At 66.0% G+C, this 23,952-nt stretch overlaps 2 protein-coding genes across 5 annotated transcripts; one reads left to right on the top strand and one right to left on the bottom strand.

The window, feature by feature from the left end:
• The first annotated feature begins 1,881 nt into the window (after window positions 1-1,881).
• On the top strand, window positions 1,882-17,880 carry DVL1 (dishevelled segment polarity protein 1). Of its 3 annotated transcripts, XM_039474171.2 has the most exons (16): window positions 1,978-2,216; window positions 7,937-8,006; window positions 8,209-8,330; window positions 8,536-8,639; window positions 8,880-9,018; window positions 11,476-11,569; window positions 11,674-11,743; window positions 11,814-11,953; window positions 12,074-12,150; window positions 13,313-13,380; window positions 13,525-13,677; window positions 14,311-14,442; window positions 14,527-14,694; window positions 14,766-14,972; window positions 16,038-16,076; window positions 16,607-16,699. In XM_039474171.2, exons 1-15 carry the CDS (start codon window positions 2,047-2,049, stop codon window positions 16,046-16,048), a joined length of 1,725 nt encoding a protein of 574 aa, XP_039330105.1. In that variant the 5' UTR covers window positions 1,978-2,046; the 3' UTR covers window positions 16,049-16,076; window positions 16,607-16,699. The 3 variants fall into 3 exon arrangements, with proteins under 3 accessions (XP_039330106.1, XP_039330105.1, XP_039330104.1); XM_039474172.2 differs by lacking the exon at window positions 16,038-16,076 and having other exon boundaries at window positions 1,882-2,216; window positions 16,607-17,880; XM_039474170.2 differs by lacking the exon at window positions 16,038-16,076 and having other exon boundaries at window positions 13,525-13,602; window positions 16,607-17,880.
• On the bottom strand, window positions 17,844-23,898 carry TAS1R3 (taste 1 receptor member 3). 2 transcript variants are annotated; one of them, XM_010350360.3, is made up of 7 exons: window positions 21,889-23,898; window positions 21,581-21,749; window positions 21,201-21,501; window positions 20,335-21,117; window positions 20,004-20,207; window positions 19,753-19,873; window positions 17,844-19,617 (listed from the first exon to the last, which is right to left on the bottom strand). In XM_010350360.3, the coding sequence occupies exons 2-7, from the start codon at window positions 21,679-21,681 to the stop codon at window positions 18,659-18,661; spliced, it is 2,469 nt and encodes an 822-aa protein (XP_010348662.1). In that variant the 5' UTR covers window positions 21,682-21,749; window positions 21,889-23,898; the 3' UTR covers window positions 17,844-18,658. The 2 variants fall into 2 exon arrangements, with proteins under 2 accessions (XP_010348662.1, XP_003939708.1); XM_003939659.4 differs by having other exon boundaries at window positions 21,581-23,898.
• Window positions 23,899-23,952: the final 54 nt, after the last annotated feature.

The following is a 23,952-nucleotide window of genomic DNA, read 5'->3' as shown; positions in this document are numbered from 1 at the left end:
GGCGTGCCTCGTCGTGAAGGAGTTGAGATCCTCTTGAGGGTGGACCTGGACGTGGGGAGGGGGCGTGGTGGTGGCTGTGAGGACCCAGGGGAGCAGCTCTCGGAGACACACCAGTGGGATGTACTGGGGGTGGGAGTAGCGGGGTGCGGGTCAGACAGTTGTAAAGGGGGCGGAGCAAGGAGGCCTCGGCAGAGGCGGCCGGAACAGCGGGGCAGCTCCGAGAGAGTCCTGGCCAGGCCCGCACGGACCCGGCCCTAGAATCCTTTCCTGCTCAGTTACAGGCTGGTCGGCCCAGAATCTCAGCCCAAGTTCAGCGGGGGAAGCGGGGGGAGCCGTGGAGGCAGGAAGGCCCGCGGCCCAGGGTCCTGGCAGCACAGACCAGCGACAAAGAGCTGTTTCTTGAGGCCGGCGTCACCACCCAACCCCATCCTCCAGTCCTCCCAGGACAGTGGGGGTGGAAAAGGGTATAGTGGCCCACGAGGACCCCACAGCAGCACAGGTGGGGAGGGAGGCTGATCTGGGGAGGTGTGGCTTGAAGATGCACCTCCCTCCCAGCCCGGTGACCTCTGGCCCCACCAATGCCCACAACGTCACTGGACAAGGTCCCTCCTGGCAGGGCCCCAGCTGGACCACGTCTGCGTCAGCACCGGAACTGGCCTCAGGCCAATGGCTTCCAGCCTCTCTATTGACTTGTCTGGGGTCAGGGCCCGGCATCTGTGTGGTTCCTCCTCTGCTCTGCGGCCGCTTGCGCCCGGCCTGGCGCAGGGACCGGCGTCCCCCCCTCCGAGGCCCTCAGCAGACGGCCCTCTTAGGTCTTCTTGCCTGGCCTCCAACGTCTGGAGAAACCGAGGGCTGCGGGAGGGTGGCCCAGGCTCCAGGCAGACTGGGCTGGCTGCCGAGCTGGCGGGGCTTGGCTGAGCGGACGCCACAGCTCTCCCGCTCAGAGTCGGGGTGCAGGGCAGGGCCGGGACCCCGGGTCCAGCCTGACCGTCCAAACGCGGGGACCTGCACTGGGTGATGGGTTTCTCTGAGGCGGCGCAGCCCCGGGCATGGTCATGGCCCGACAGATGCGAGAGTCCCAGAATCCTGCCGGCTTCCTGGGGACCGCGCCTGAGGGGCTCCACGGGCACCACGCGGCCCCTTCCCCATCGCTGCAGCCCCGCGCAGGCCCCTCCTCGCTCTCCGCAGCCTGGGTCGCCCTCTAGTGGCTTCCGCGCTGCCTGTTGGGGTCGGGCCGGGAAGGCCTCCAGCCCCGCGGGCCCCGGAGCAGCGAGCCTGGACGCCCAGCGGCCTTAGGGGGCTGCTCGGGGTCCCCCCTGCCCTGCGGAGGACCCCGGGACGAAATCCCTCCCGCCGCGGCGCGCTCCGACGCCTCCGCGCACGCCCGTGCCCACGCGCGAGCCGCTTCCGCCCGGCCTGCGGCCCGGACCCCGTGGGACCCGGCGCGTCCCCAAGGTCCCTCCGCCCGCCCCGCGCGCCCCGATCGTCCACAGGCCCAGCACGGCCAGGCCACACGGGGCAGCACCGGGGGGACAGGGCGCCCGAGCGCGCGGCGGGGAGCGCGGGCCCGCCCCCGGGGGCGGGGCCGGGGCGGGGCGAGCGGGGCGCCTGCGCCTGCGCCTGCGCAGCCTCGCCCCGCCCCCGCCGCGGGCTCCCGTGACGTCACCGCCGCGCGCTAGGGCGCCCCCCCGCGGCCGCGCTCAGGGCCCCGGGCCGGGCGGTCCCTTTAACGGCGCGGCCCGAGGGGCGCGGGCGGGAGCGCGGCGGGGCTGAGCGCGCCCTCCGTGCTGCGTCCCTCGCGCCGCTCCCGGGCCAGGGGCGGATGGGCGGCCGTGGGCCGCGGGGCGGCGGTCGGGACGCGCGCGGGAGCCGGGGGCGGCGGCCGAGGCCTGGGCGGTCGGGCGGGGGCGCCCGGGGGCCTCGGCGCGGCGGGGCCGGGAGCGGCGCGGGCCGGGCGGGGCGCAGGCGGGCGGGCGGGGAGCGCCCCGCGTCCGAGCCCCGGGCCGGGCCCTGAGCGCGCGGGCTCTGCGCCGCCGCGGCCGCGCCATGGCGGAGACCAAGATCATCTACCACATGGACGAGGAGGAGACGCCGTACCTGGTCAAGCTGCCCGTGGCGCCCGAGCGCGTCACGCTGGCCGACTTCAAGAACGTGCTCAGCAACCGGCCGGTGCACGCCTACAAATTCTTCTTCAAGTCCATGGACCAGGACTTCGGGTCAGTCGGCCGCAGGGCCCACGCGAACCTGGCGCGGGCTCGGGGTCGCACCTGCGCGCGCGGGGACGGGCCGGGGGTCCCGGGCCGCCCGCGCCCCCGGGACCTGCGACCGCGACGCGCCTCCGCCAGGTGCGGCGGGGGTGGCGGCCTCGGCCCGCGAGCGGCGCGCGCCCACCCGTCCGTGAAGCGGGGCAATGGCAGGCGGGGGTCCCGGCCCCCGTCCGGCCTCGGCCCGGGTCAGACCCCGTCCGCCGCGTTTCTTCCGCCGGGGCTGGCCGGTAGCGCCGGCCGTGGGTGCGGGCTGGAGTCAGGGGCGTGTCGGTGGGAAGGAAGCAGGGAGGGGTTCTCCAGCCGGGACGGGGAGACGTGGGAGGACAGGTTCACCAGCCTGTCTGGAGAGGCCCAAGACAGGTCCTCCTGGTCCCCTTCTCGGTCCCTGTGACAGGGCCGAGCCCAAGGGCTACTGGTGGCCGTGAAACTGTGTTCACTCACCCCTGCCCTGAGCTCCCTGTCGGCCCTTGTCCCCACCGAGCCACAGAGCAACTCAGGCTAGCGGCAGTTTCCGGGCAGCCGGGTTAGCGTCTCGGCGCTGGGCCTCGGTGGTGGCAGCCCCGGGTGAGGACACCCCTGCTGTGCTGAGCTAGGCCCTCTGGGACAGGGAGCAGGAGGCTGGCCGCCTGCTTGAGGCCTGGCCCTCCCCGGCCGGTAACCTGAGTCCTGAGTCCCAGCTCAGCAGTACCAGGGACAGTAGGCCCCGGGGGCCTAGCAGGTGAGCCTGGCGGCTCTCCAGCAAGCCATGTCCCGGGACCGTGACATTAAGGCTGTTTCCTGGATTCTGTGGTTGCAGGGTCCCAGGTCCCAGGGTCCCAGACCTGGCAGCCCCAGGTCTGGTCAAACTGGGTCCCCGCTGGGGCTGTCAGGGGGCCCAAGGGACATCTGGACAGCTGTACTTTCCTTCCCCACCCCCCACCAGGGCGAAGCAGAGAGGGCAGGGTGCGTCCTTGGCAGCCTCTGAAGGCTGGGCGCTCCCCGCTCAGCTCGGCGGCACCCCTGTCCGCCCCAGTGGTTTGTTTTCTGAGTCTGGTCGGTGCCCCCCCCCGCCCCCACCGCTGGGGGACCTTGCAGTCCCTGCTTCTCTGGGCCTGGGCTTTGGCCTTGAGCATGGGGTTTGTGTCACGGCACTTTTGTTTATTATCATTACAAAAGTTAGCAGAGTCACCAGTGCTCTTGTCACAAACGTGTGCTGCCAGGAAATGTGTGGTGAGGAGGTGCCCAGCCCCCAGGTTCCTGCCCCTGGACCATGCTCCGGGTGAAGCCCTGGGAGAGCTTGTCTTCTGCTTCTGACGCCCACTGGGAGCCGCCCAGGGGAGAGAGAGCCTGGCCGCTGCCCCCGTGCACTTCCAGCAGAGGCTGTGCCTGCTGGGCACACGTGGAGGACTTGCGGGTGCCCGGGCCTGGGAGCAGGGTGGGCAGGTCTGGGTGTTGAGTCAGGCTTGGGGATGAGGGCAGGGAAGAGACAGGGGAGCTTCAGTGTACAGCTGTGGAGACTGCAGGCTCATGGGGGCTGGGAGGCACTGGGGCTTCGGAGGTCGGGTTGAGCTGGCTGTGGGGGTTGGGAGGGTTGGACTGGGGTGATGCTGGAGGCACAAGACTGGGGCTTGCTCTGTGTCCTCTGGCTGGTGGCCTCAGGAGCCTGCAGAGAACCCCCGTGAACTGCTTGCTCCTCCCTCCCGCAAGGGAGGGGCTCTGTGGACTAGAACCCAGGGGGAGGGCCGGTCATTCACTCACACTCTAGTTTAAGGGAGAGCTGAGCTAGACGCTGGCCCTGGATGCCAAGTGCATGCAGCTGGAGACTGGGGGAAGAGGAGGCAGGCCCTGGCTGGTCTGCAGTGGCCTCCACGAGAGAGGGAGCCTCAGGCTGGAGACTCTAGGGGCCCTGAGTCGGGGCTTCCTGTGCCAGCCCCTGCTGCACTCAGCCCAGCCCTGGTTCCCGAGCATGGCTGACCACCTTGCAGTGCAGGGAGCCTGGGTTGTGGCCAGAGCCACGTGCTCTGGACTGGGCCCTACTCCCCATGCACGGCTTTGGCCCAGTAGGGGAAGGTTCCCCACCTGTCGTCTACTTTTCATGTTCTGGTCACGGGTGTTCTGACCCTGGAGAGCAGAACTGGGGGGGGGGTCTCTGTCTGGTGCTGGGTTTAGTGGTTGGCAGGGGTCTCACCCAGCCTTTGGCTGAGGCAGAGGAGGGACAGTGCTGGGCTCCGGGTGTGTGGCGCATGCTGGGCCTGCTGGACTTGGCACCGAGCCTGTCGTTGGGGACGGGTCCTGCAGTTCATCTCTGAGGTGGGGTGACCCAGGCCCCGGGGTGGGGGATGGGTACAGCCAAGACTGTGGCCTCCAAGCCCTGGTCCCTGGGGCCGCCTGCCATGGGCCTGGGTGTTGTGACAGCTCCTTGCGCCCTGGCTGGTGCTGTGTGGACTGCGGAGTTGGGGAGGCTCTGCCTGGCCTGGACTGTTAGGGGAGCTCCCACTCCACTATCCCTGTCTGTGCCGCCTGGGGCCTGTAGCTCAGCCTCTCTGTGCCCCGAATGCCTCTCTGGTGTTGGAAGAGTCCAGGCAGTGCGCCTGCCGCACTCAGAGACACAGCCCAGCAAGGACGCTTGAGCCTGTGTGGCCTGAACCTGGGGAGGGGCTCAGAGAGACCCCAGGACTCAGCGCCATCCAGGGGACAGGCTGCTGGGAGAGCTGCTGATTCTGGGGCCAGGGATTGGGAGATCACAGACCCCCAAGGCTGAGGGCCCCGACCTGGGGGATGGACAGAGGGCTCCGAACGTGTGGGACGGACGGCTCTGGGCCTCTTGGCCTGGTCCAGCTCTCCCTGCCAGCTTCCTGCTCCACCTTGGGAGAATGGGGTGCAGTCGGTGCCATGCGACATGAGGGGCAGCTGGCTGTGGCCTCTGCGACACCGGAGAGTCTTCTGTGGCCACTGTGGCCATGCTGGCTCCCATGGCACTGCCTCTGAATGGATTACTCCCCAGGGTGGGTCTGTGGGGGCAGCACGCAGAGGTTAGCTGGGCCTCACGGGCAATCCTGAGGTGGGGGCACAGCACTGGCAGGGGCGGCCCTGTTGGCTGCTCTGAGTTTCAGCAGAGGCTTCTCCAGAGGTGCAGGGAGCCCAGGTGGTAGGTGCACCCCCATGCCTGGCCAGCCTCCGGCACCCTCCCCCATCTGGCTGGGGTGGGGAGGGCAGGATTCTCCCTGAGGCCTGTGTCACTGCCCCCTGGAGCCCCAGGCAGGCCCTACCCTTCTGCGCTGTTTGGGTTCGGCTGCCGTCCTGACCCCGCCAGGCTGGGGCCTGCACCCTGCCACGGGGGCAAGGCAGGAGTCGTCATCTGGTTGGGCTGAAGAAGGTGGAGGTAGCAGGGCCTCTGGGCCCTGGCTGGGTGTCTGTGCAGGGGCAGGGACATCCCAGGCAGCCTGGGGTCTTCATGAGGCCCTGGCGGGGTGGGCCATGGGGGCTTAGGCCACCCTGGATGGTGGCAGGGGCGGGGCCCTCTGCCGGTGGAGCCGGGCGCGCGCTGCTCTGGGGTCTCGCGTGGCCAAGTGTGTCCTTCAGATGAGTCAGAGGGTGCTGGGGTTGGGTGCGGCAATGGAGAAGCTGCCGGCCGGGCCACCTGCAGCCATGTGTCAGGGGCTGAGGTGGGGACCCTGCCAGGGTCTCTGCTGTGGCCAGACCCCTCGGAGGTGGGGCCTCACTGTGGGCCTGGCCCCCTGGCTGCAGCTGGCGGTGGCCTGGTGTCCAGGGGGCCCGCCTCACCCTGGGTTGCTCCAGCCTTCCAGGTGCAACAGCCCCTCATGGTGGTGCCCTCATTCTGGCATAGGGTCATGGCTTACCTGGGAAGCTGACCCTCCTTCTCAGGGCTGTGGCTCCTGTGTGGGGCAGCAGACATGAAGGGGTCTGAGAAGTGACCCTCTCTGCTCTTTGGGGGCACCCACCTCATGGCGACAGCCTGGCCCTGGGAGCTCCAGGGAAGTGGCTGTGGGACCCCAGAGGGCTGGGGAGGGGTGTCTGCTCCCACCCAGGCTGGCCCTGCTTGCCATCCACTCTTCCCTGAGGGAGGCCTGGGGCCTCCTCCCAGCAAGTGGGTGGGCCAGGGCTTGGGCCCAGGTTTGCTGCTTTGCCGGGGGCTCCTGCTACCTGCTGCTGCTGGGGCCTGACTGAGTCAAGGTGCCCGTAGCCAGAGGACCTGGAGTGGCCGGTAGGGGTGGCCCTGCAGCTGGCAGTGGGTGTGGCAGCCACAGGCCGCTTCCTGCCAGGTGTGCGTCCAGGCTGAGCCCAGTCTCCGGGCTCCCGTTTCTCTACTGGGCCGAAGTCCCAGTGTGGAAAATCCTGCTGTGCTGGGCACGGCAGGGTGCCAGGAGGCGGGCGTCCAGATCCTCTCCAGCCTGTTGCCTGGGTCCCCAGAGGTCACGGTGTGAGGGTTGGCCCCGGCCTGCCTGCCTTGCCCCTTGGCCGGGGAGACCTGCTCCTGCCCAGCTGCCCCTCTGCGCTGTATGGGTTACCTCCCTGCCCTGTGAACTCTGAGCTCGGGTCACCTGGCCTCCTGGTTCGTGTCCCCTGACCCTCTGTAGCCTGCCTGGGTGCCCTCTGCCCCATTCCCAAGCCCGTCTGACTGGGGGTGGCATCTAGACACTGGGTGAGGCAGCTGGCCAGCTTGCTCTCCTGGCAGCTCTGCTGGCTCTGTGGCCCCTGCTGCCCTTCTAGGTCGTGAGGTGTGGGGAGGCCTAGTGAGGAGGGTCTTCATCTCCCTGGGTGGGCGGACAGGACACGAGGGTGGTGGGCTCCTCCCGGCCCACCTGTGTCTGTCTGTCAGGTCTGAGCGTCCTTGTGTGTGGACTGTGAGCCTGACTTGGGGTGCAGGGCAGGAGCCAGGCAGAGCCCCTCCCTCACAGAGCCTGACTCCGGGCGGGCAGGCGCAGGGCCTGGGACCGGAGGGTGCTCCCGAGACGCAGGGCAGTAGGGTGTGGCCGACCTGATGGAGAGGAGGCTGCTGGGGGATTTGGGCTCCTGGTTGGGAATGGCAGGTCTTAGTGCAGGTTCGGGTGCATGTGGCCTGATGCCCTGAGTGCTGAGGGGCGGGGGGCTCGTCTGGAGTTGCCTGGAGGTGGAGCGGTAGACCTGTGGTCCGGGGCAACAGACAGGGAACAGCCTGGGGAGCCTTGGCCCTGGGTAGGTGCAACTGCTGTTGCTGAGGAGGCTGGGGCCTGGCCTTGAGGAGTCGCAGTGTGGGGGCAGCCCTGAGGGGTTATGGCCTCCAAGCCCGAGGCCAGATGAGGTGTGGGGGTGGTTGGAGGCAGGCCTGGACAGCATCTGGGGCCACCTCATGGATGAGTCTGGACTGTGGGAAGCTGGGCACAGGGCCTTTCCCAAGGAGTCCTGACCTTAGCTGTCCCCCACCTGGGGGCTGGGGCCGACAGCCCAACATTGCAGGGGCCGGGAGCCTTTGGCTGAGCCGCCTCTGTGGGGCTGGCGGGGCGGGGCGGGGGACGTAACACAGAGAAGGTACGATTCCCGAGAGGAGGATGCGGCAGTGGGGGCGTCCACAGAGTGACAGGGCCCAGGTGGGGGACGCGCCTGCTCTCCAGGCCCCGGGCTTCGGCCTCACCTGTGGAGCTGCCCAGTCGAGCCCCCAGGTGGGGCATCATGGCCGCGTCTGCCCACAGGGTGGTGAAGGAGGAGATCTTGGACGACAATGCCAAGCTGCCCTGCTTCAACGGCCGCGTGGTCTCCTGGGTGAGCCCCTGCGTCCTGGCCCCAACTGCTTGCCTGGGGAGCGTTCCAGGATGGGGCTCTTCCTGGGGAGGCGGTGCGTGTGGGAGGCCCTGGCAGGCTGGATGCAAATAGGGAATGGTGCTGGTCCCCTGCGCCCTGGCTGCCCTGAGGAGGCGTCCTGAAGGCAGGTGGGCTGCCCTGAGTGTGCCTGCTCCCTCCACAGCTGGTCCTGGCCGAGGGTGCTCACTCAGATGCCGGCTCCCAGGGCACGGACAGCCACACAGACCTGCCTCCGCCTCTTGAGCGGACAGGTGGCATCGGGGACTCCCGGCCCCCCTCCTTCCAGTAAGGACACCGTGGGGGCTCAGCCCTGCTACCCCAAGCCCATAATGAGGGGCGCTGGCCGAAGGGAGCGAGCCCTGCCTGGGCCAGTGGGTGGGCGTGGCACCTGCTGGGGCTGGGGTCCCATGGCTGAGGGGTGGCTGGTCTGGGAGGCATCTGAGGGGCTGGGGCCGTGGCCTCCCCACCCCGCCCTGCTCTTGTTGCACAGCCCGAACGTGGCCAGCAGCCGTGATGGGGTGGACAATGAGACGGGCACGGAGTCCATGGTCAGCCACCGGCGGGAGCGCGCCCGACGCCGGAACCGCGAGGAGGGTACAGTGGTCGTGTCTGCCCAGCTGTGGGCCCCCAGCCTCCCTGGGACCCCATGATGCCCCCACGTTGCTACCACACCATTCCTGCCCCCCAGCCAGTGGAGATGCCTGGTACAGGCTCAGACCCAGCTAGCCAGCTGTCAGCTCCCAGACCCACAGTCGCACAGCACTGCCCAGGCGGCCCCAAACCCGCGACCTCTGGGAGACCCTCCAGTCAGCTCCCAACCTGCTGTCCCCACAGCTGCCCGGACCAATGGGCACCCAAGGGGAGACCGGCGGCGGGACGTGGGGCTGCCCCCAGACAGCACGTCCACTGCCCTGAGCAGCGAGCTCGAGTCCAGCAGCTTTGTGGACTCAGATGAGGATGGCAGCACGAGCAGGTGTGCGCCTGTGTGCAGATGTGTGTACGCGATGTGCATGGGTCTTCACACCACGTGTGTGCATGTATGCAAGCTGGCATGCAAATGTCTGTGGACATGTGCACGTGTCTGAGGGGTTTTCACACCACACGTGTCTGCCTGTGTGCATGTGTCTGTACACACGTCCCTGTACATGTTGCTCATGTCTGCTTGTGCACGTGTGCATGAGGTGTTTTTGCCTTGTGCACATGCCTGTGCGCAGATGTACGTGAGCATGTGTCTGTGTATGTGTCTGCGTGTGAGGTGTGTTTTCACAGTGTGCACGTGTCACCTCACAGCCCCCACAGCTGCATCTCCCCGAAGTTCCCGCAGACCCACCCGCAGCCTCATGTGTGCGCATAGGTGTGTGCACGTGTGCAGGTGTGTGTTTAGGTGCACGTGTGTGCACGTGTGTGCACAGGTGTGCCTGTGTGCAGGTGTGTGGTGCACGTGTGTGCATGCCATTGGGTGTGCAGGTGTGTGCATGCTGTGTGCACGTGTGTGTGCCAGTGTACAGGTGTGTGTGTGCATGTGTGCCACTACTGTGGGTGTGTGCCAGTGTATGTGTGCAGGTGTGCATGTGTGTGTGCACTTATGTGCATGTGTGCCACTGTACATATGTGGGCAAGTGTGCGTGTGCAGGTGTGTGCACAGGTGTGGGTGTGTGCACACCAGTGGGGTTGTGAAGGGCGTGCAAGCTGTGTGCAGGTGTGTGTGCTAGTGTACTGTGTCAAGGTGTGTGTGCACCAGTGTGAATGTATAGGTGTGTGTGTGCAGGTGTGTGTCCACTTATGCATGTGTGCCAGTGTGCATGTGCGTGTGTGCAGGTGTGTGCACAGGTATGTGTGTGGATGTGCAGGTGTGTGCACGCCAGTGGGTGTGCGGCTGTTCATGTGTGTGCATGCCGTGTTGCCAGTGTGTAGTTGTGCATGTGTGGCACTGTAACACGTAGGTGTGTGTGCCAGTGTATGTGCAGGTGTGTGCTGTATGCGTGTGCACTTATGCATGTGTGTGGGCATGTGTGCAGGTGTGCATGTGCAGGTGTGCTTGTGCAGGTGGGTTCGTGCACAGCTGTGCATGTGCCGGTGTGCTTTTGTGCAAGTGTGCACAGGTGTGCGTGCACACAGGTTTGCGTGTCTGCAGATGTGCGTTTGTGCAGTGTGTGCGGGTATGCGCAGGTGCGTGTGGTGTGTAGATATGTATGCGTAGGTGTGTGCACAGGTGCGTGTATGTGCAGGTGTGTAGATGTGTGCATAGGTGTGTGCACAGGTGCGTGTCTGGTGTGTAGATGTGTGCGTAGGTGTGTGCACAGGTGCATGTCTGCTGTGTAGATGTGTGCATAGGTGTGTGTGCAGGTGTGCAGGTGTGATGTGTGTCTGCAGGTGTGTAGATATATGCGCACAGGTGTATGTGCAGGTGTGTAGATGTGTGCATACGTGTGTGCATACGTGTGTGCACAGGTGCGTGTATGTGTGCAGGTGTGTGCACAGGTGCGTGTCTGGTGTGATGTGTGCATAGGTGTGTGCACAGGTGCGTGTGTGCGGGTGTGTAGATGTGTGCGTAGGTGTGTGCACAGGTGCGTGTATGTGTACAGGTGTGTAGATATGTGCACACAGGTGTGTATGTGTGCAGGTGTGTAGATATGTGCGTAGGTGTGTGCACAGGTGTATGTGCAGGTGTGTGTGTGTGCAAGTGTGTAGATGTGCGTAGGTGTGTGTGCACAGGTGCGTGTATGTGTGCCGGTGTCTAGATGTGTGCGTAGGTGTGTGCACAGGTGCATGTCTGGTGCGTAGATGTGTGTAGGTGTGTGCACAGGTGTGTGTGTGCAGGTGTGTAGATGTGTGCGTAGGTGTGTGCACAGGTGCATATGTGTGCAGGTATGTAGTTATGTGTGCGTAGGTGTGTGCACAGGTGCATGTGTGCGTAGGTGTGTGTGCACAGGTGCGTATGTGTGCAGGTGTGTAGATGTGTGCGTGTGTGTGCACAGGTGCGTGTGTGTGCACAGGTGCGTGTGTGTGGTGTGTAGATGTGTGCGTAGATGTGTGCACAGGTGCGTGTATGTGCACAGGTGTGTAGATACGTGTGCGTAGGTGTGTGTGCCCAGGTGCCTGTGTGTGGTGTGTAGATATGTGTGCGTGTGCGCACAGGTGCATGTGTGCACAGGTGTGTGTGTGTGTAGGTGTGCGTGTGCATGTTTGCCGGTAATGAGCTAGCTATATTTGTTGTGTCCCTATTTCCCTGTCTCTGGGGTTGTGTGTGCCCATATATGCACGTCATGTGTCCGGGGCCTGGGATGTGGATGTCAGGCGCTGAGCCTGGTCTGAGCAAGCCTGGCCTGGGCCCCCCAGTTCCCATGTTCAGCTCACCCAGCACTGGGGGCAGGGTTCCATCCCCCATTTATGTTCCCAGCTCCTCTGACATCTGATGCCCTGTCCCCAGGCTGAGCAGCTCCACGGAGCAGAGCACGTCATCCAGGCTGATCCGGAAGCACAAGCGCCGGCGGAGGAAGCAGCGCCTGCGGCAGACGGACCGGGTAGGGGCGGGGCGGGGCGGGGCGGGGCGGGGCGGGGTCTGGGGGCGTGAAGGAGGAGTGTCGGGCAGCCCTGTGCCCCTCACGCTCCCTGCTCCCGCCCACAGGCCTCCTCCTTCAGCAGCATTACGGACTCCACCATGTCTCTCAACATTGTCACCGTCACGCTCAACATGGGTGAGGCCTTAGGGGCAAGCGCTGGGGGGCGGGGGCGGGGCCTGGCCATGGCTCACTGCCTTTCCTACAGACAGACACCACTTCCTGGGCATCAGCATCGTGGGGCAGAGCAACGATCGTGGAGATGGCGGCATTTACATAGGTTCCATCATGAAGGGCGGGGCAGTGGCCGCTGACGGCCGCATTGAGCCCGGGGACATGCTGCTGCAGGTGGGTCTGCAGGGAGACAGGCCGCGGGTGGGGCTGCGGGGTGACGTGCGGCTATGGGGGCTGTGGGCCGAGGGCCGAGCTCACACCCTGCCTGCACCACCCTAATCCCCACCCCTGCAGGTAAACGATGTGAACTTCGAGAACATGAGCAACGACGACGCTGTTCGGGTTCTGCGGGAGATCGTGTCCCAGACGGGGTGAGGGCTGGGGTGCTGGAGCGGGAGGGGCCGGGTTCTGCGGGAGATCGCGTCCCAGACGGGGTGAGGGCTGGGGTGCTGGAGCGGGAGGGGCCGGGTTCTGCGGGAGATCGCGTCCCAGACGGGGTGAGGGCTGGGGTGCTGGAGCGGGAGGGGCCGGGTTCTGCGGGAGATCGCGTCCCAGACGGGGTGAGGGCTGGGGTGCTGGAGCGGGAGGGGCCGGGTTCTGCGGGAGATCCTGTCCCAGACGGGGTGAGGGCTGGGGTGCTGGAGCGGGAGATCGCGTCCCAGATGGGGTGAGGGCTGGGGTGCTGGAGTGGGAGGGGCCGGATTCTGTGGGAGATTGTGTCCCAGATGGGGTGAGGGCTGGGGTGCTGGAGCGGGAGATCGCGTCCCAGATGGGGTGAGGGCTGGGGCGCTGGAGTGGGAGGGGCCAGGTTCTGTGGGAGATCGTGTCCCAGACGGGGTGAGGGCTGGGGTGCTGGAGCGGGAGGGGCCGGATTCTGTGGGAGATCGTGTTCCATACGGGGTGAGGGCTGGGGTGCTGGAGCGGGAGGGGCCGGGTTCTGTGGGAGATCGTGTCCCAGATGGGGTGAGGGCTGGGGTGCTGGAGCGGGAGGGGCCGGATTCTGTGGGAGATCATGTCCCAGATGGGGTGAGGGCTGGGGTGCTGGAGTGGGAGGGGCCGGATTCTGTGGGAGATCGTGTTCCATACGGGGTGAGGGGTGGGGTGCTGGAGCGGGAGGGGCCGGGTTCTGCGGGAGATCGTGTCCCAGACGGGGTGAGGGCTGGGGTGCTGGAGCGGGAGATCGCGTCCCAGATGGGGTGAGGGCTGGGGTGCTGGAGTGGGAGGGGCCGGATTCTGTGGGAGATCGTGTTCCATACGGGGTGAGGGCTGGGGTGCTGGAGCGGGAGGGGCCGGGTTCTGTGGGAGATCGTGTCCCAGATGGGGTGAGGGCTGGGGTGCTGGAGCGGGAGGGGCCGGATTCTGTGGGAGATCATGTCCCAGATGGGGTGAGGGCTGGGGTGCTGGAGCGGGAGGGGCCGGATTCTGTGGGAGATCGTGTTCCATACGAGGTGAGGGCTGGGGTGCTGGAGCGGGAGGGGCCAGGCAGGGAGGTGGGACTGTGACACCCTTGCTGTGTGTCCACCACTCTTGCAGGCCCATCAGCCTTACCGTGGCCAAGTGCTGGGACCCAACGCCCCGAAGCTACTTTACTGTCCCAAGGGGTGAGTGAGTGGCCCTTGGAGTCCATGGGGCAGGGTGGGTATGGGGCGCCTGCCCAGCCTGAAGGCATGTCTCCTCTGCCCTGTGCTCTGCCCTCCCAACCTGTCCATCTGTCCGCCTGTCCTCGCCACGTGGTGGTCACCCAGCTGACCCGGTGCGGCCCATCGACCCTGCCGCCTGGCTGTCCCACACCGCGGCACTGACGGGAGCCCTGCCCCGCTACGGTACGAGCCCCTGCTCCAGCGCCGTCACGCGCACCAGCTCCTCCTCACTAACCAGCTCCGTGCCTGGTGCTCCGCGTAAGTGGCAGCTCCCGAGGGGCCCAGCAGAAACTGAGGCATGGAGGGCGAGGCTCTGCCAGCCTCCAGCATGGCCTCCTGGGCTGTCACAGGGCCCAGATGTGTGTGTATAGGCATCCGGGCCCACCTTGCGCAGACCCCCCTCTTCACCATCTGTGTGTTGGGAGCAGGAGATGTCTGTAGATCCCGGTGAGGGGCTCGCCCCGGGGGTCAGAGCAGGGGATGTCTGTAGGTCCCTGTGAGGGGCAAACCCAGGGGGTCAGAGGCAGTGCCCAGTCTCCACTCTGCTTGCAGCTAACATGACTAACAGCCTGCGCTTTCAGGGGTGGGCATGCGGGGAGGGGAAGGGGCCTGCCCTGTTCTCATTATGCCCTGGTCTGTAGGGAGGGGTGTTCTCAGTCCAGTTTGCAGCCGGGATCCTGATGAGAAGTGTCTGCAGGAGTGGCAGACAAATGTCCAATCCCCGTGCCCCATCCCAGCCTCACAGGGGTCCACCCTGTGAGGGGCAGGGCCTTGCTGTCACGTGTGTTTTAGCCTGGGCAGCCGCAGGCTCCGCCCAGAGGCTACCCCGGGTGTGCAGGGCCCTGATGGGGCAGCCTGTCTGCACTGGGGCTGAGGGGCTGTGCCTTGCAGAGCTGGAGGAGGCGCCGCTGACAGTGAAGAGTGACATGGGTGCCGTCGTGCGGGCCATGCAGCTGCCGGACTCGGGACTGGAGATTCGTGACCGCATGTGGCTCAAGATCACCATTGCCAACGCCGTCATCGGTGAGCAGCCGTCCCCATGGCCAACGGTGCCAGGGGTGGGGTTGCGTGCCTCGGGGCTTCGGGCTGACTGCTGGTGCTGGCCAGGAGCGGACGTGGTGGACTGGCTGTACACACACGTGGAGGGCTTCAAGGAGCGGCGGGAGGCCCGGAAGTATGCCAGCAGCTTGCTGAAGCACGGCTTCCTGCGGCACACGGTCAACAAGATCACCTTCTCCGAGCAGTGCTACTACGTCTTCGGGGACCTGTGTAGCAGTGAGTGGGGGCTTCGGGATTGTGGGGGGGCCTTGGCCCCTGCTAGGCCCTCACACACCCTCCCCCGCCAGATCTTGCGGCCCTGAACCTCAACAGTGGCTCCAGCGGGGCTTCGGATCAGGATACGCTGGCCCCGCTGCCCCACCCGACCGCCCCCTGGCCCCTGGGTCAGGGCTACCCCTACCAGTACCCGGGACCCCCGCCCTGCTTCCCACCTGCCTACCAGGACCCGGGCTTTAGCTATGGCAGCGGCAGCACTGGGAGTCAGCAGAGTGAAGGTGAGAGCCCCGTCCCTGCCCTGCCCTCTGCTGTCCCAGCCTGGCTCTGCCCCCAGCTCTGCCCCAGCCCACTGCTGCTCTGCCCCTGGCTATGCCCTGCTTCCCAGCTCTGCCCCACTTCGCTGCTCACCCCATGCTCCTGCTGTGTGCTTGGGCCCTGGGTGAGCTCTTTCTGGAAGGGGCAAGTGCCAGGGGGACCAGGGAGCCAGTGTGAAAGGGGAGGGTCAGGGAAGTGTCCCACACAGGGCAGCCTGGACCCCGCCTCATCTGGGTGGGGCTGGGAAGGGGTCCTCCGGGAGCCTGAAGGCCTGGGTGACTATGCCTGGCAGGGGTGGCAACTGGTGCTTTTCCTGTGGTAGAGGCAGGAGGAGGCCACGTGGACAAAGACTGTGTGACAAGGACAGGGCGGGGTGGCCACAGTCAGGCGGGGTCACTTTCCAGGCCTCAGGACACAGGAGGGTGGCAGCTGCAGCCCGGGCAGGGAGCCCGATGTGGACAGTGCCATGCATAGCTTCGCACCCATGGCTGGGATATGCTGGGGTGCTGGAGGATCCAGGGCGTCCCTGAGGGGTGGCCTGGTGGATCAGAGGCCCTGGTGGGTGGGGTTGGCGAGGCCAGTAGGGTTTCTGCAGGCCAGGACCGGGTGCAGGTGGCAGCCCGGAGGGCCTAGGAAGGACGGAGAGAGAGAAGCCGCTAGAGCAGGTGTCCCCAAACTGCGGCCCGCGGGCCGGCCCTCTGAGGCCATTTATCCGGTCCCCCGCCGCACTTCAGGAAGGGGCACCTCTTTCATTGGTGGTCAGTGAGAGGAGCACAGTATGTGGCGGCCCTCATGGTCTGAGGGACAGTGAACTGGCCCCTGTGTAAAAAGTTTGGGGACGCCTGCGCTAGAGGGTGTGGGGCCGCAGAGAAGCTGTGCTGGGTGTCTGCTGACCCTGGACTGGCCCTTGCACCCACTTAAGCCTCACCCAGCCCACAATCAGGTCCCACTGGTGGCGGGTGGGTGCCGGGTGGGTGCCGGGTGGCGGGCGTGTAACTCGTGCTATCCCTTGCCTTGTGCTGAACAAGCCTTAGACTGAAGGACTAGCGGAGTGGAGCCTTGGGCCGGTAAGCCAGGGTCCCTCCCGGCGCCCCTCTCAGCATGTCCCCACCTGGCCACATCCTCTGGCTCCGACTGCGTCTCGGGAGCCTGGGACGGGGCTGAGCTGAGTTGTCTGTCGGCCAGGGCCCTGGGTCGGGAGGACAGTGGGGCCTCGGGTGGGGAATCCAAGATGGCCGTGGGGGCACTGGGCACACGGGGCCCTCACTGGCACCTCAGCCTTTCAGCCGCAAGACCAGGCCCTCAGCTCAAGCATCAGGGTGAGGCGTGGGGGCACCCAGCTCACTTCAGAACCTCACCCGCCTGCCACTGCCCCCACCAGCCCATGCCTGCTGCAGCTGCCCCCACCAGCCCATGCCTGCTGCAGCTGCCCCTGCAACCCTGGGGGTGCTGCCCTGCCCTTGCACCTGCTTGGCTGTCCCACCTATCCGGCCTACTCGGGCCACCGCTCCTGCCCAGTCACCTGGCGGGGTGGTGGTTCTGGATGTGACCGAGCCTGGCACTGATGGCCTCCTCCCCCTCCCGTTCTCACCCCCAGGGAGCAGGAGTAGCGGGTCCACCCGGAGCAGCCGCCGGGCACCGGGCCGGGAGAAGGAGCGGCGGGCGGCGGGAGCCGGGGGCAGCGGCAGCGAATCAGACCACACGGCACCGAGTGGGGTGGGCAGCAGCTGGCGGGAGTGTCCAGCTGGCCAGCTTAGCCGCGGAAGCAGCCCACGCAGTCAGGCTTCATCCACTGCCCCGGGGCTTCCCACACCCCACCCTGTGACCAAGGCGTATACAGTGGTCGGGGGTCCACCCGGGGGACCCCCTGTCCGTGAGCTGGCTGCCGTTCCCCCGGAATTGACAGGCAGCCGCCAGTCCTTCCAAAAGGCCATGGGGAACCCCTGCGAATTCTTTGTGGACATCATGTGATCTGTGGTGCGTGCCCACAGTCCTGCCTGAGGCAGGGAGCCGGCGGTCCTGGTGCACGAAGAGCTTGAGAGGGCTTGCCTTAGCGGGGGCCAGGGTGGGGGCAGGGTGGGGGACAGGCTAGACCATCAGAGTCATCTGCCCGGCAGCCCGGCTGCTCTGACTCCTGGAAGCAGCTGTGTTTGGGCAGCCGCGTTGGGGTGTTCCCTCTGCTCCTCAGTGAGAGCCTCAGGGACCTCCCAACCCCTTGTGTCTGGTGGTGATCCCTCCTAGGACGAGGAAGACCCCTTGTCCTCCGGCTGACCCCCACCTCCTGCACAGGCCCCCCCGAGTGACCCATGAGGTGCAGCCCTGCAGCGCACAGGCCCATCCCTCTGACCCCGACAGGGCCTCCGGGGGTGAAGCAGAGCCCACAGGTCCCTCCTGCTGTCTGGGGTAGGGATCTAATTTATTTATTTATTGCCTGGCCGGTGCCTCAGCGGAGGAGGTGGCCCTACCAGCTGTCCCACCCGCCCCCACCCTTTGGAGCAGCCTGCACCTTTCCCGCTGTGTGGAGGATGGGACAGGAAGACGAGAGGGCTGGACATCCTGCCCACTGCATGCCAGCCAGGGCAGAGAGGGACTGTGGGCCTCGGAGTCAAGGGCCCTGATGTGCACAGCTGCCACAGGGAGGGAGGTCTTGGGGAGGTGAGCGGTCAGCTGGCCCATCCTTGGTGAACGCACACACACTGCCCGCACACACCGCGGCTCACACACACCGTGGCCTTCCTGGCGTCTCTGGCCCCCCCGTGTCTGCGCTGTAGATAATGTATCAAAGTCCCAGCGTCTAGATGGTTAACATAGAGCTGCTTCTGTGTAAATGCTGCTTATTTTAAACACTAAAAAGCGTTTAATTTTATGGGACGGACGTGTGGCCTGTGCCCCTTCTGTCTGCCTGGGCTGTCTTGGAATGAGGCGTGGGGGACTGGTCAGGCCTCCACGAGGCCCTGCTGGGAGCTGACCCTGGGACTCTGACTGAGAGCCTGCGTGGGCCTGGGGGGTTGCTGACCTCAGACCCTGGGGTGCAGTTTTCTGTCCATGGTGCTGGCTCCTGGCTCCAGGCCCCTGCCCCCACTCCACCTGGGCTGTGTCCCTAGTTCTGGTGAGTCATGACACTGTACCCACTGGGCCAGGGTCAGAGAAGGAAGCCAGGTGCCACTCCCACCTGGGGGGGTCTGCCCTGTGTGAACGCCTGTGTCCCCACACCCAGCTTCTGACTGCTCTGGTGCCTGGGCCCGATGCTGGGTGGGCCCCCCCAAGGGGCATGGTCAGGTTGGTAGGGCTTGGCATGGGCTTCCAGCTATCTGGCTAGGGGCCTTGTGTTTTTTTCCTGAGCTCACAGGGTGGATTTCGGGGATGCTGGAAGCCCTCCAGGCATCCTGGAACGGTGGGGCTGGGTCACCTGGTCAGTCCTGGTCTGGGTGGAGAGGGACAGGGACAGAGCTCAGCTCTGGGGCCCAGATGGTCACAGAGGCGTCCACATGCTGCAGGCTCAGGGATCACTGTGGGGTCAGGGTCAGGCAGCAACCCAGGGTCAGAATCTAGAGCTGGAGAGTTTCTGTAGGGGATGCTGGTCATTGCTGGCTTAGGGGACATCTCAACTAGTTCTGGGTTCACCGGGGCTGAGGTCACAGGGTCAGGGTCACTCATTTTTTCCCTGAGCTTCCTCTGTCCCCACCACCATTCCCACCTTGGGTATCTGGGCCCCTCCCAGGAAGAACTCAGGGGTGTTGAGCCCCGGCTGCCACAGGAGTAGGTAACATCTTGGCAGGTGGAAGGCGGCCAGGATGCCCAGGGTGCAAAGTAGGAAGGCGCCCATCTGCACCGCAGGCCTGAGAGCCACCTCCACGTTGGCCAGGAGGGGCACGAAGGAGACCCAGGTGATGAAATAGGCCAGCATGGCGAAGGTGAGGCCACGGGCGCGGTTGTAGCGGCCGGGCTGGCTCTGCACCAGGAAGGTGCCCAGGAAGCAGAGGAAGGCCAGTATGGCATTGGTGGTGTGCACCAGGCCGAAGCTGACCCAGGATCGTGTGCGACAGTGCACCAGAGCCTCCGTGGGCAGCACGCGCCAGTCCGTCACCACCTCTGGTGGGAAGGCCAGCAGGTACCAGGCGCACAGCGCGGCCTCCACCAGCATGGCCAGCAGCACCGCCAGCCAGGCCCGGGGCCCCCGCAGGCAGCCCCACAGCCGGTCTGCCCAGCTCGGAGGCAGCTCCGACTCCACGAAGGTCTCAGCCGCCTGCAGGAAGAGTGTGCTCAGGCAGCCCGTGAGTGGGAGGTGGGATAAGGGCTGCTGGGCCAGGCAGCGCGCAGGGCTGGGCTGCCCGGGGAACAGGAGGACGCTAAGGCACACCAGGCCCAGACAGACCAGGCCGAAGCAGGCCAGGGCGCCCCCCGAGGCCTGAACTAGTGGGCTGTCCCGATGGCGAATGAATAGCCCCAGGGTGGCCAGCACAAGCCCCAGTGCCAGGCCCAGCAGCAGGAGCAGCAGCAGCACAGCCGGCTCGCCCCACGTCAGGAACCGAGGCCTGCGGTGGAAGCAGCGTGTGCTCCGCTTCGGGGACCACTGGTCGTGGCGGCAAGGGGTGCAGGTGGGGTCGTCTGTGGGAGAAGACGAGAAGGGGGCTGGGGGCTGGCCTTGCCCCGCCCGCCCCATGGGCTCTGGCCTCTGAGCCAGGACTCGGCAGGACCCTCCGGTGCTGCGCACTGCCCGCGCCTGCTGGGAAGGCGGCTCACCTGGGTTGCGTCGGTAGCTGCCTGCCTCGCAGTCTACGCAGTCGTAGCAGCAGGAGTGGAAGCCCTTGACCCGGCGCACCTGGCCCTCCTGGCACTGCCGCGAGCACTGGGACACGGGCTCCTGGGCACAGGCCTGGGGTCTGGCTGCGCCCGGCTGGGCACGCCTGCTGGAGACTGGGACGGCCCCCACCCCCAGGCTGCGCCCTGCCGTGGAGGCTGCCACGGGGCACGGCCAGCACCCCTACCCTCACCTGGTTGTCGGGTGTGTGCCAGCGCATCTTGAGGCGCTCCGGCCAGAGGCTGCCGTTGAAGATGCCCACATTGTGCAGCTCGGGCACCGGGCCCCGCCACACCCACAGCTTCAGGTCGTACTCCACGTCAACGTTCCCGCTGCTGTCAAAACGCAGCACCTGTCCGGCCGCGTGGAAGGTCATGTTGTACATGTTCTGCAGGACCTGTGGGCGGGGGACGGGGCTGAGCCGCCAGCCACCTCCAGCCCAGACGCCGTGGCCCTGCCTGGTGGCCGGGCCCTGCCTGGTGGGCACGTGCAGAGGTCGGCACAGCTCCCTCTCCCGGGCCCACCTGCCAGGGCTTCACGGGGTCCTGCATGGGGCAGCCCGAGGCGTTGCAGCCCAGGGTGTTGTGCAGGGCCTGGGCCACACTGTACACGGCCGCGTAGACGGAGAATGTCTGGTGGTGCTGCAGCCTGGCGGGCACGTTCTGCAGCGTGATGTCGTCACACTGCGGGCAGCGCGGGCCCACCACGTGCTCCTCCAGGCCCTGCTCCCTCTCACCCAGCGAGGTGCAGAAAGCCGGGTCGGCGGCCAGGGCCAGGTGCGTCTTCACGTACTGGGAGAACTCGGGCAGCTGGGCACCCCTCTGCAGGAAGCCGAGCACCGTGCCCACCTCGGCCATGCCGGGCAGCCCCATGACCAGGTCAGAGGTCAGCCAGGCCTCGCTGGCCACCCACACCTTGGGCGAGAGCCTGCGGCTGATGATGTGGCTGAAGAAGGTGTGGGCGGCACGCGCAGAGGCGAACAGCAGCACCACCTGTATGCTGGTTTGGTTGAGCTGCGGCAGCAGCTCCTGCACCTTGCCCACCCACGGGCTGTTGGCACGGGGCAGCGGCACCAGGCCCTCGTGTGCTATGCAGATGCCGCGTGCCGCAGCCAGGCCCGAGAAGATGCTCAGGCCCTGTCGGCCATACTCGTCGTCGCTGCCCAGGGCGGCCACCCAGTTCCAGCCCAGCTGCTGCAGCAGCTCCACGGTGGCCACCAGCTGCACGCGGTCACTGGGCACCGTGCGGAAGAAGGAGGGGAAGGTCTCCCGGGTGCTCAGCAGGTCCATGCTAGCCCCGTAGCTGACCTGCAGGGGCCGAGAGGTATCTCCTGACACAGGGTCTCCCGCGGGAAGGGCTGGGTGGGGGGGTAATGGCGGGGGGCGCCCACCTGGGGCATGAGGAAGAAGCCGAAGAACTTCCCTGTGACCAGGGCGAGCTCTGAAGAGTGGGGCCCGATGACAGCCAGCACACGGGGCTGGTACTGCGTGTAGTTGCAGTAGGCGGCGATGTCGTGGCTGTTCGCCTTGGCCAGGAACATGAGGCTGGGCTTCATGGTGACCGTGGGCTCCGAGCACGTGTCAAAGAGGTCGTAGCCCAGGCGCAGCCCCGGCAGCAGGTCCAACCGGTTGTTGATCTCCTCCACCGCCATCTTCATGGCCAGCGCCCAGAGCAGGCCGTTCCAGGAGAACCTGGGGCCACATGGAGCTGCAGGCGGCACCCCAGGCCTGCTCACCCTGACCCCTGCCCCGGGCCGTCCCGCCTCCGTACCTGGTGCACACGAGGCTGCTGGGCCGCGTCCGGCTGTGGAGGGCAGCCTCCCCGGCCTCGCCTAGGGGGAACAGCCCCCCCAGCACGTAGTCCCCCTTCATCTTCAGTTGCCGTGACAGGCACGATGGGGCCCCTGTCCTGAGGTGCAGGAGCGTCCAGAGGCTGAGGCCTAGGACACCGGAGCCCAGCATGGCAGGGGCAGCTTCCAGCAGGCACGGCAGGTGGCTGCCCCAAGTGGCACCTTACATGTAGTGAGACCGGGGCGGAGGGCAGGCAGATTTGTTTAGCAAAACCCTTGTCATCCTTACCTGCCACGCCTTGGGGCCCCCGTGGCAGTCTTTGCTTTCCAGGCCTGAAGGTTTGTGCGCCTCAGACTCTTCCTGAGGCCACTGCCAGGCTGTGTGGCCAACACCGATCTGCAGGCGGGCTGTGCTCACAACTGGCCGTGGCCTTGTTCCCTGCCTGTGCCCGAGCCCCTCGGCACCCCCCATTTCTGGAGTTGCCCAGCAGGCTGTGGCAAGCAGCAGGGGCAGGGGGTCTGTAGGGCTCCGAGGTCTCAGCTGCCATGGGAGGGAGGCAAAGACACCCAGCTCTGGGCTTTTCACAGGCGCAGAAACACCTCCTACCCAGCCCTGGGGACTTCAGGCTTCCAACTCAAGGTTGTGCTGTCAGGAGTGGGGGGGGTCTGCGGACCAGCCAGGCCTCCATCCTGCAGCTGGGTGCAGAGGGCCCTGCGGTGGCGGCAGTGACCTCACAGCCTGCTTTGGAGCAGCGTTCCTTGAGGATCTCGGCCCTTTTGCTGGGGTCTGACGCCTGGAAGCTGTAGGAGCTGCATGGCCAGCTGTCCTCATGCTGCTGACCCCTGCCTGGGCCACTCCTTCCCGGCAGGCACACAGGTGGCTCCTGCTGGGGATAGAGCTCAAGGCTGGGCCTGGAGGAGGGGGCCACGCAAATGAGGGAGGAAGGGCCGTAGGCAAAGGAGTGGCAGCTGGAGCGGAACCGGGTGTCCGGTGGGGCTCCACCCCACCTCCTGCTCCTCTGTGCAGGGGGGCTCCTCCTCTGCCTCACTTTGGGGGTGCCCTTGGGGACACACCAGGCTCCAGGTGCAGACCCTCCACTGAGGAGAGCTGAGGGGCACTTGCCTTCAGCTGGGACCTGGCAGACCTTGAGGACATTTACCAAGAGGTACACCCTGGCTGGTGCCTCTTCACCACAGTGCTGTGAGGGAGGACCCGTGAGGCACACGCATGACCACAGCACACACAAACTGAACACACGTGCACACACACAAACCCGGCACACAGGAATGTGACACGCACATGGCACACAGGAGCATGGCATGTACACATGGTACAACACATGGCACACAGGAGCGTGGCACACGGCACACAGGAGCATGGCACATGGCGCACACGGCACACAGGAGCACGGCACACGGCACACACGGCACACATGAGCATGGCACACGGCACATGGCACACAGGAGCATGGCATGTACACATGGTACAACACGGCACACAGGAGTGCGGCACACGGCACACAGGAGCATGGCATGTATACATGGTACAACACACGGCACACATGAGCACGGCACACGGCACACAGGAGCATGGCATGTACACATGGTACAACAACACACAGCACACAGGAGTGTGGCACATGCACATGGCACACAGGAGTGTGGCACACGGCACACAGGAGCATGGCACATGGCACACACGAGCATGGCATGTACACATGGTACAACACACGGCACACACGAGCATGGCATGTACACATGGTACAACACGCGGCACACAGGAGTGCGGCACATGCACATGGCATACAGGAGCGGCACACAGGAGCACGGCACACACGACACACCACAGCACGGCACACACACACCTGGCATACACACACAGCACATGCACAGAAGGCCACACCCAGAGCTCTGCACTGGGGCCCATCCTGCAGTCAGCAGGCTTTGCCAACACCACGTGCAGCTCCCACAGACCCTGAGGTTGGGTGGCGTCCAGGAAGACCCCGCCGAATTGCATCCCCTTTCTGTCCAGGCCACTGTTGTGGCTGGGAGCAGCCCCCACCTCCACCCACACATCCCACGCAGGCCTCTCCTCTTGCACGGAGAGGCTGACCTTCTCTGCCTTCCCAGCCCAGCCTCTCGGCTCTGGATGAGTGTGTGTCTGTTGTCTCACCTGTAAAACAGGCATAGTGACAGGGAGCTCTCTACCTGTCTCTGGGGGGGACAGGCACACAGCAGTCCGAGCCCCAAGGCTGGCCTTTTCTCAGGGCGGTTGGGTGCACCTGCCTTAGCTGTGTCCCTGGGGTGAGGCCCCTCCCCGCCCTCACTGGGTGCCCGTGTTCCCCCCGGGCAA

This window comes from Saimiri boliviensis, chromosome 11, assembly GCF_048565385.1.
Source record: "Saimiri boliviensis isolate mSaiBol1 chromosome 11, mSaiBol1.pri, whole genome shotgun sequence".
Classification (NCBI taxonomy): Eukaryota; Metazoa; Chordata; class Mammalia; order Primates; family Cebidae; genus Saimiri; species Saimiri boliviensis.
Note: the sequence above shows the minus strand (reverse complement) of the source record. Positions and strands in the feature narration are given on the sequence as shown.

Coding starts and splice junctions, on each gene's coding strand:
- DVL1 (XM_039474172.2), top strand. CDS start 2,047: ATGGCGGAGACCAAGATCATCTACCACATGGACGAGGAGGAGACGCCG. Junction 11,744..11,813: donor CACCGTCACGCTCAACATGG/GTGAGGCCTTAG, acceptor CCTTTCCTACAG/ACAGACACCACTTCCTGGGC. Junction 13,678..14,310: donor CTCCGTGCCTGGTGCTCCGC/GTAAGTGGCAGC, acceptor TGTGCCTTGCAG/AGCTGGAGGAGGCGCCGCTG.
- TAS1R3 (XM_003939659.4), bottom strand. CDS start 21,771: ATGCTGGGCTCCGGTGTCCTAGGCCTCAGCCTCTGGACGCTCCTGCAC. Junction 19,874..20,003: donor GGCACACACCCGACAACCAG/GTGAGGGTAGGG, acceptor GCCTGTGCCCAG/GAGCCCGTGTCCCAGTGCTC. Junction 19,618..19,752: donor CAGCTACCGACGCAACCCAG/GTGAGCCGCCTT, acceptor CTTCTCCCACAG/ACGACCCCACCTGCACCCCT.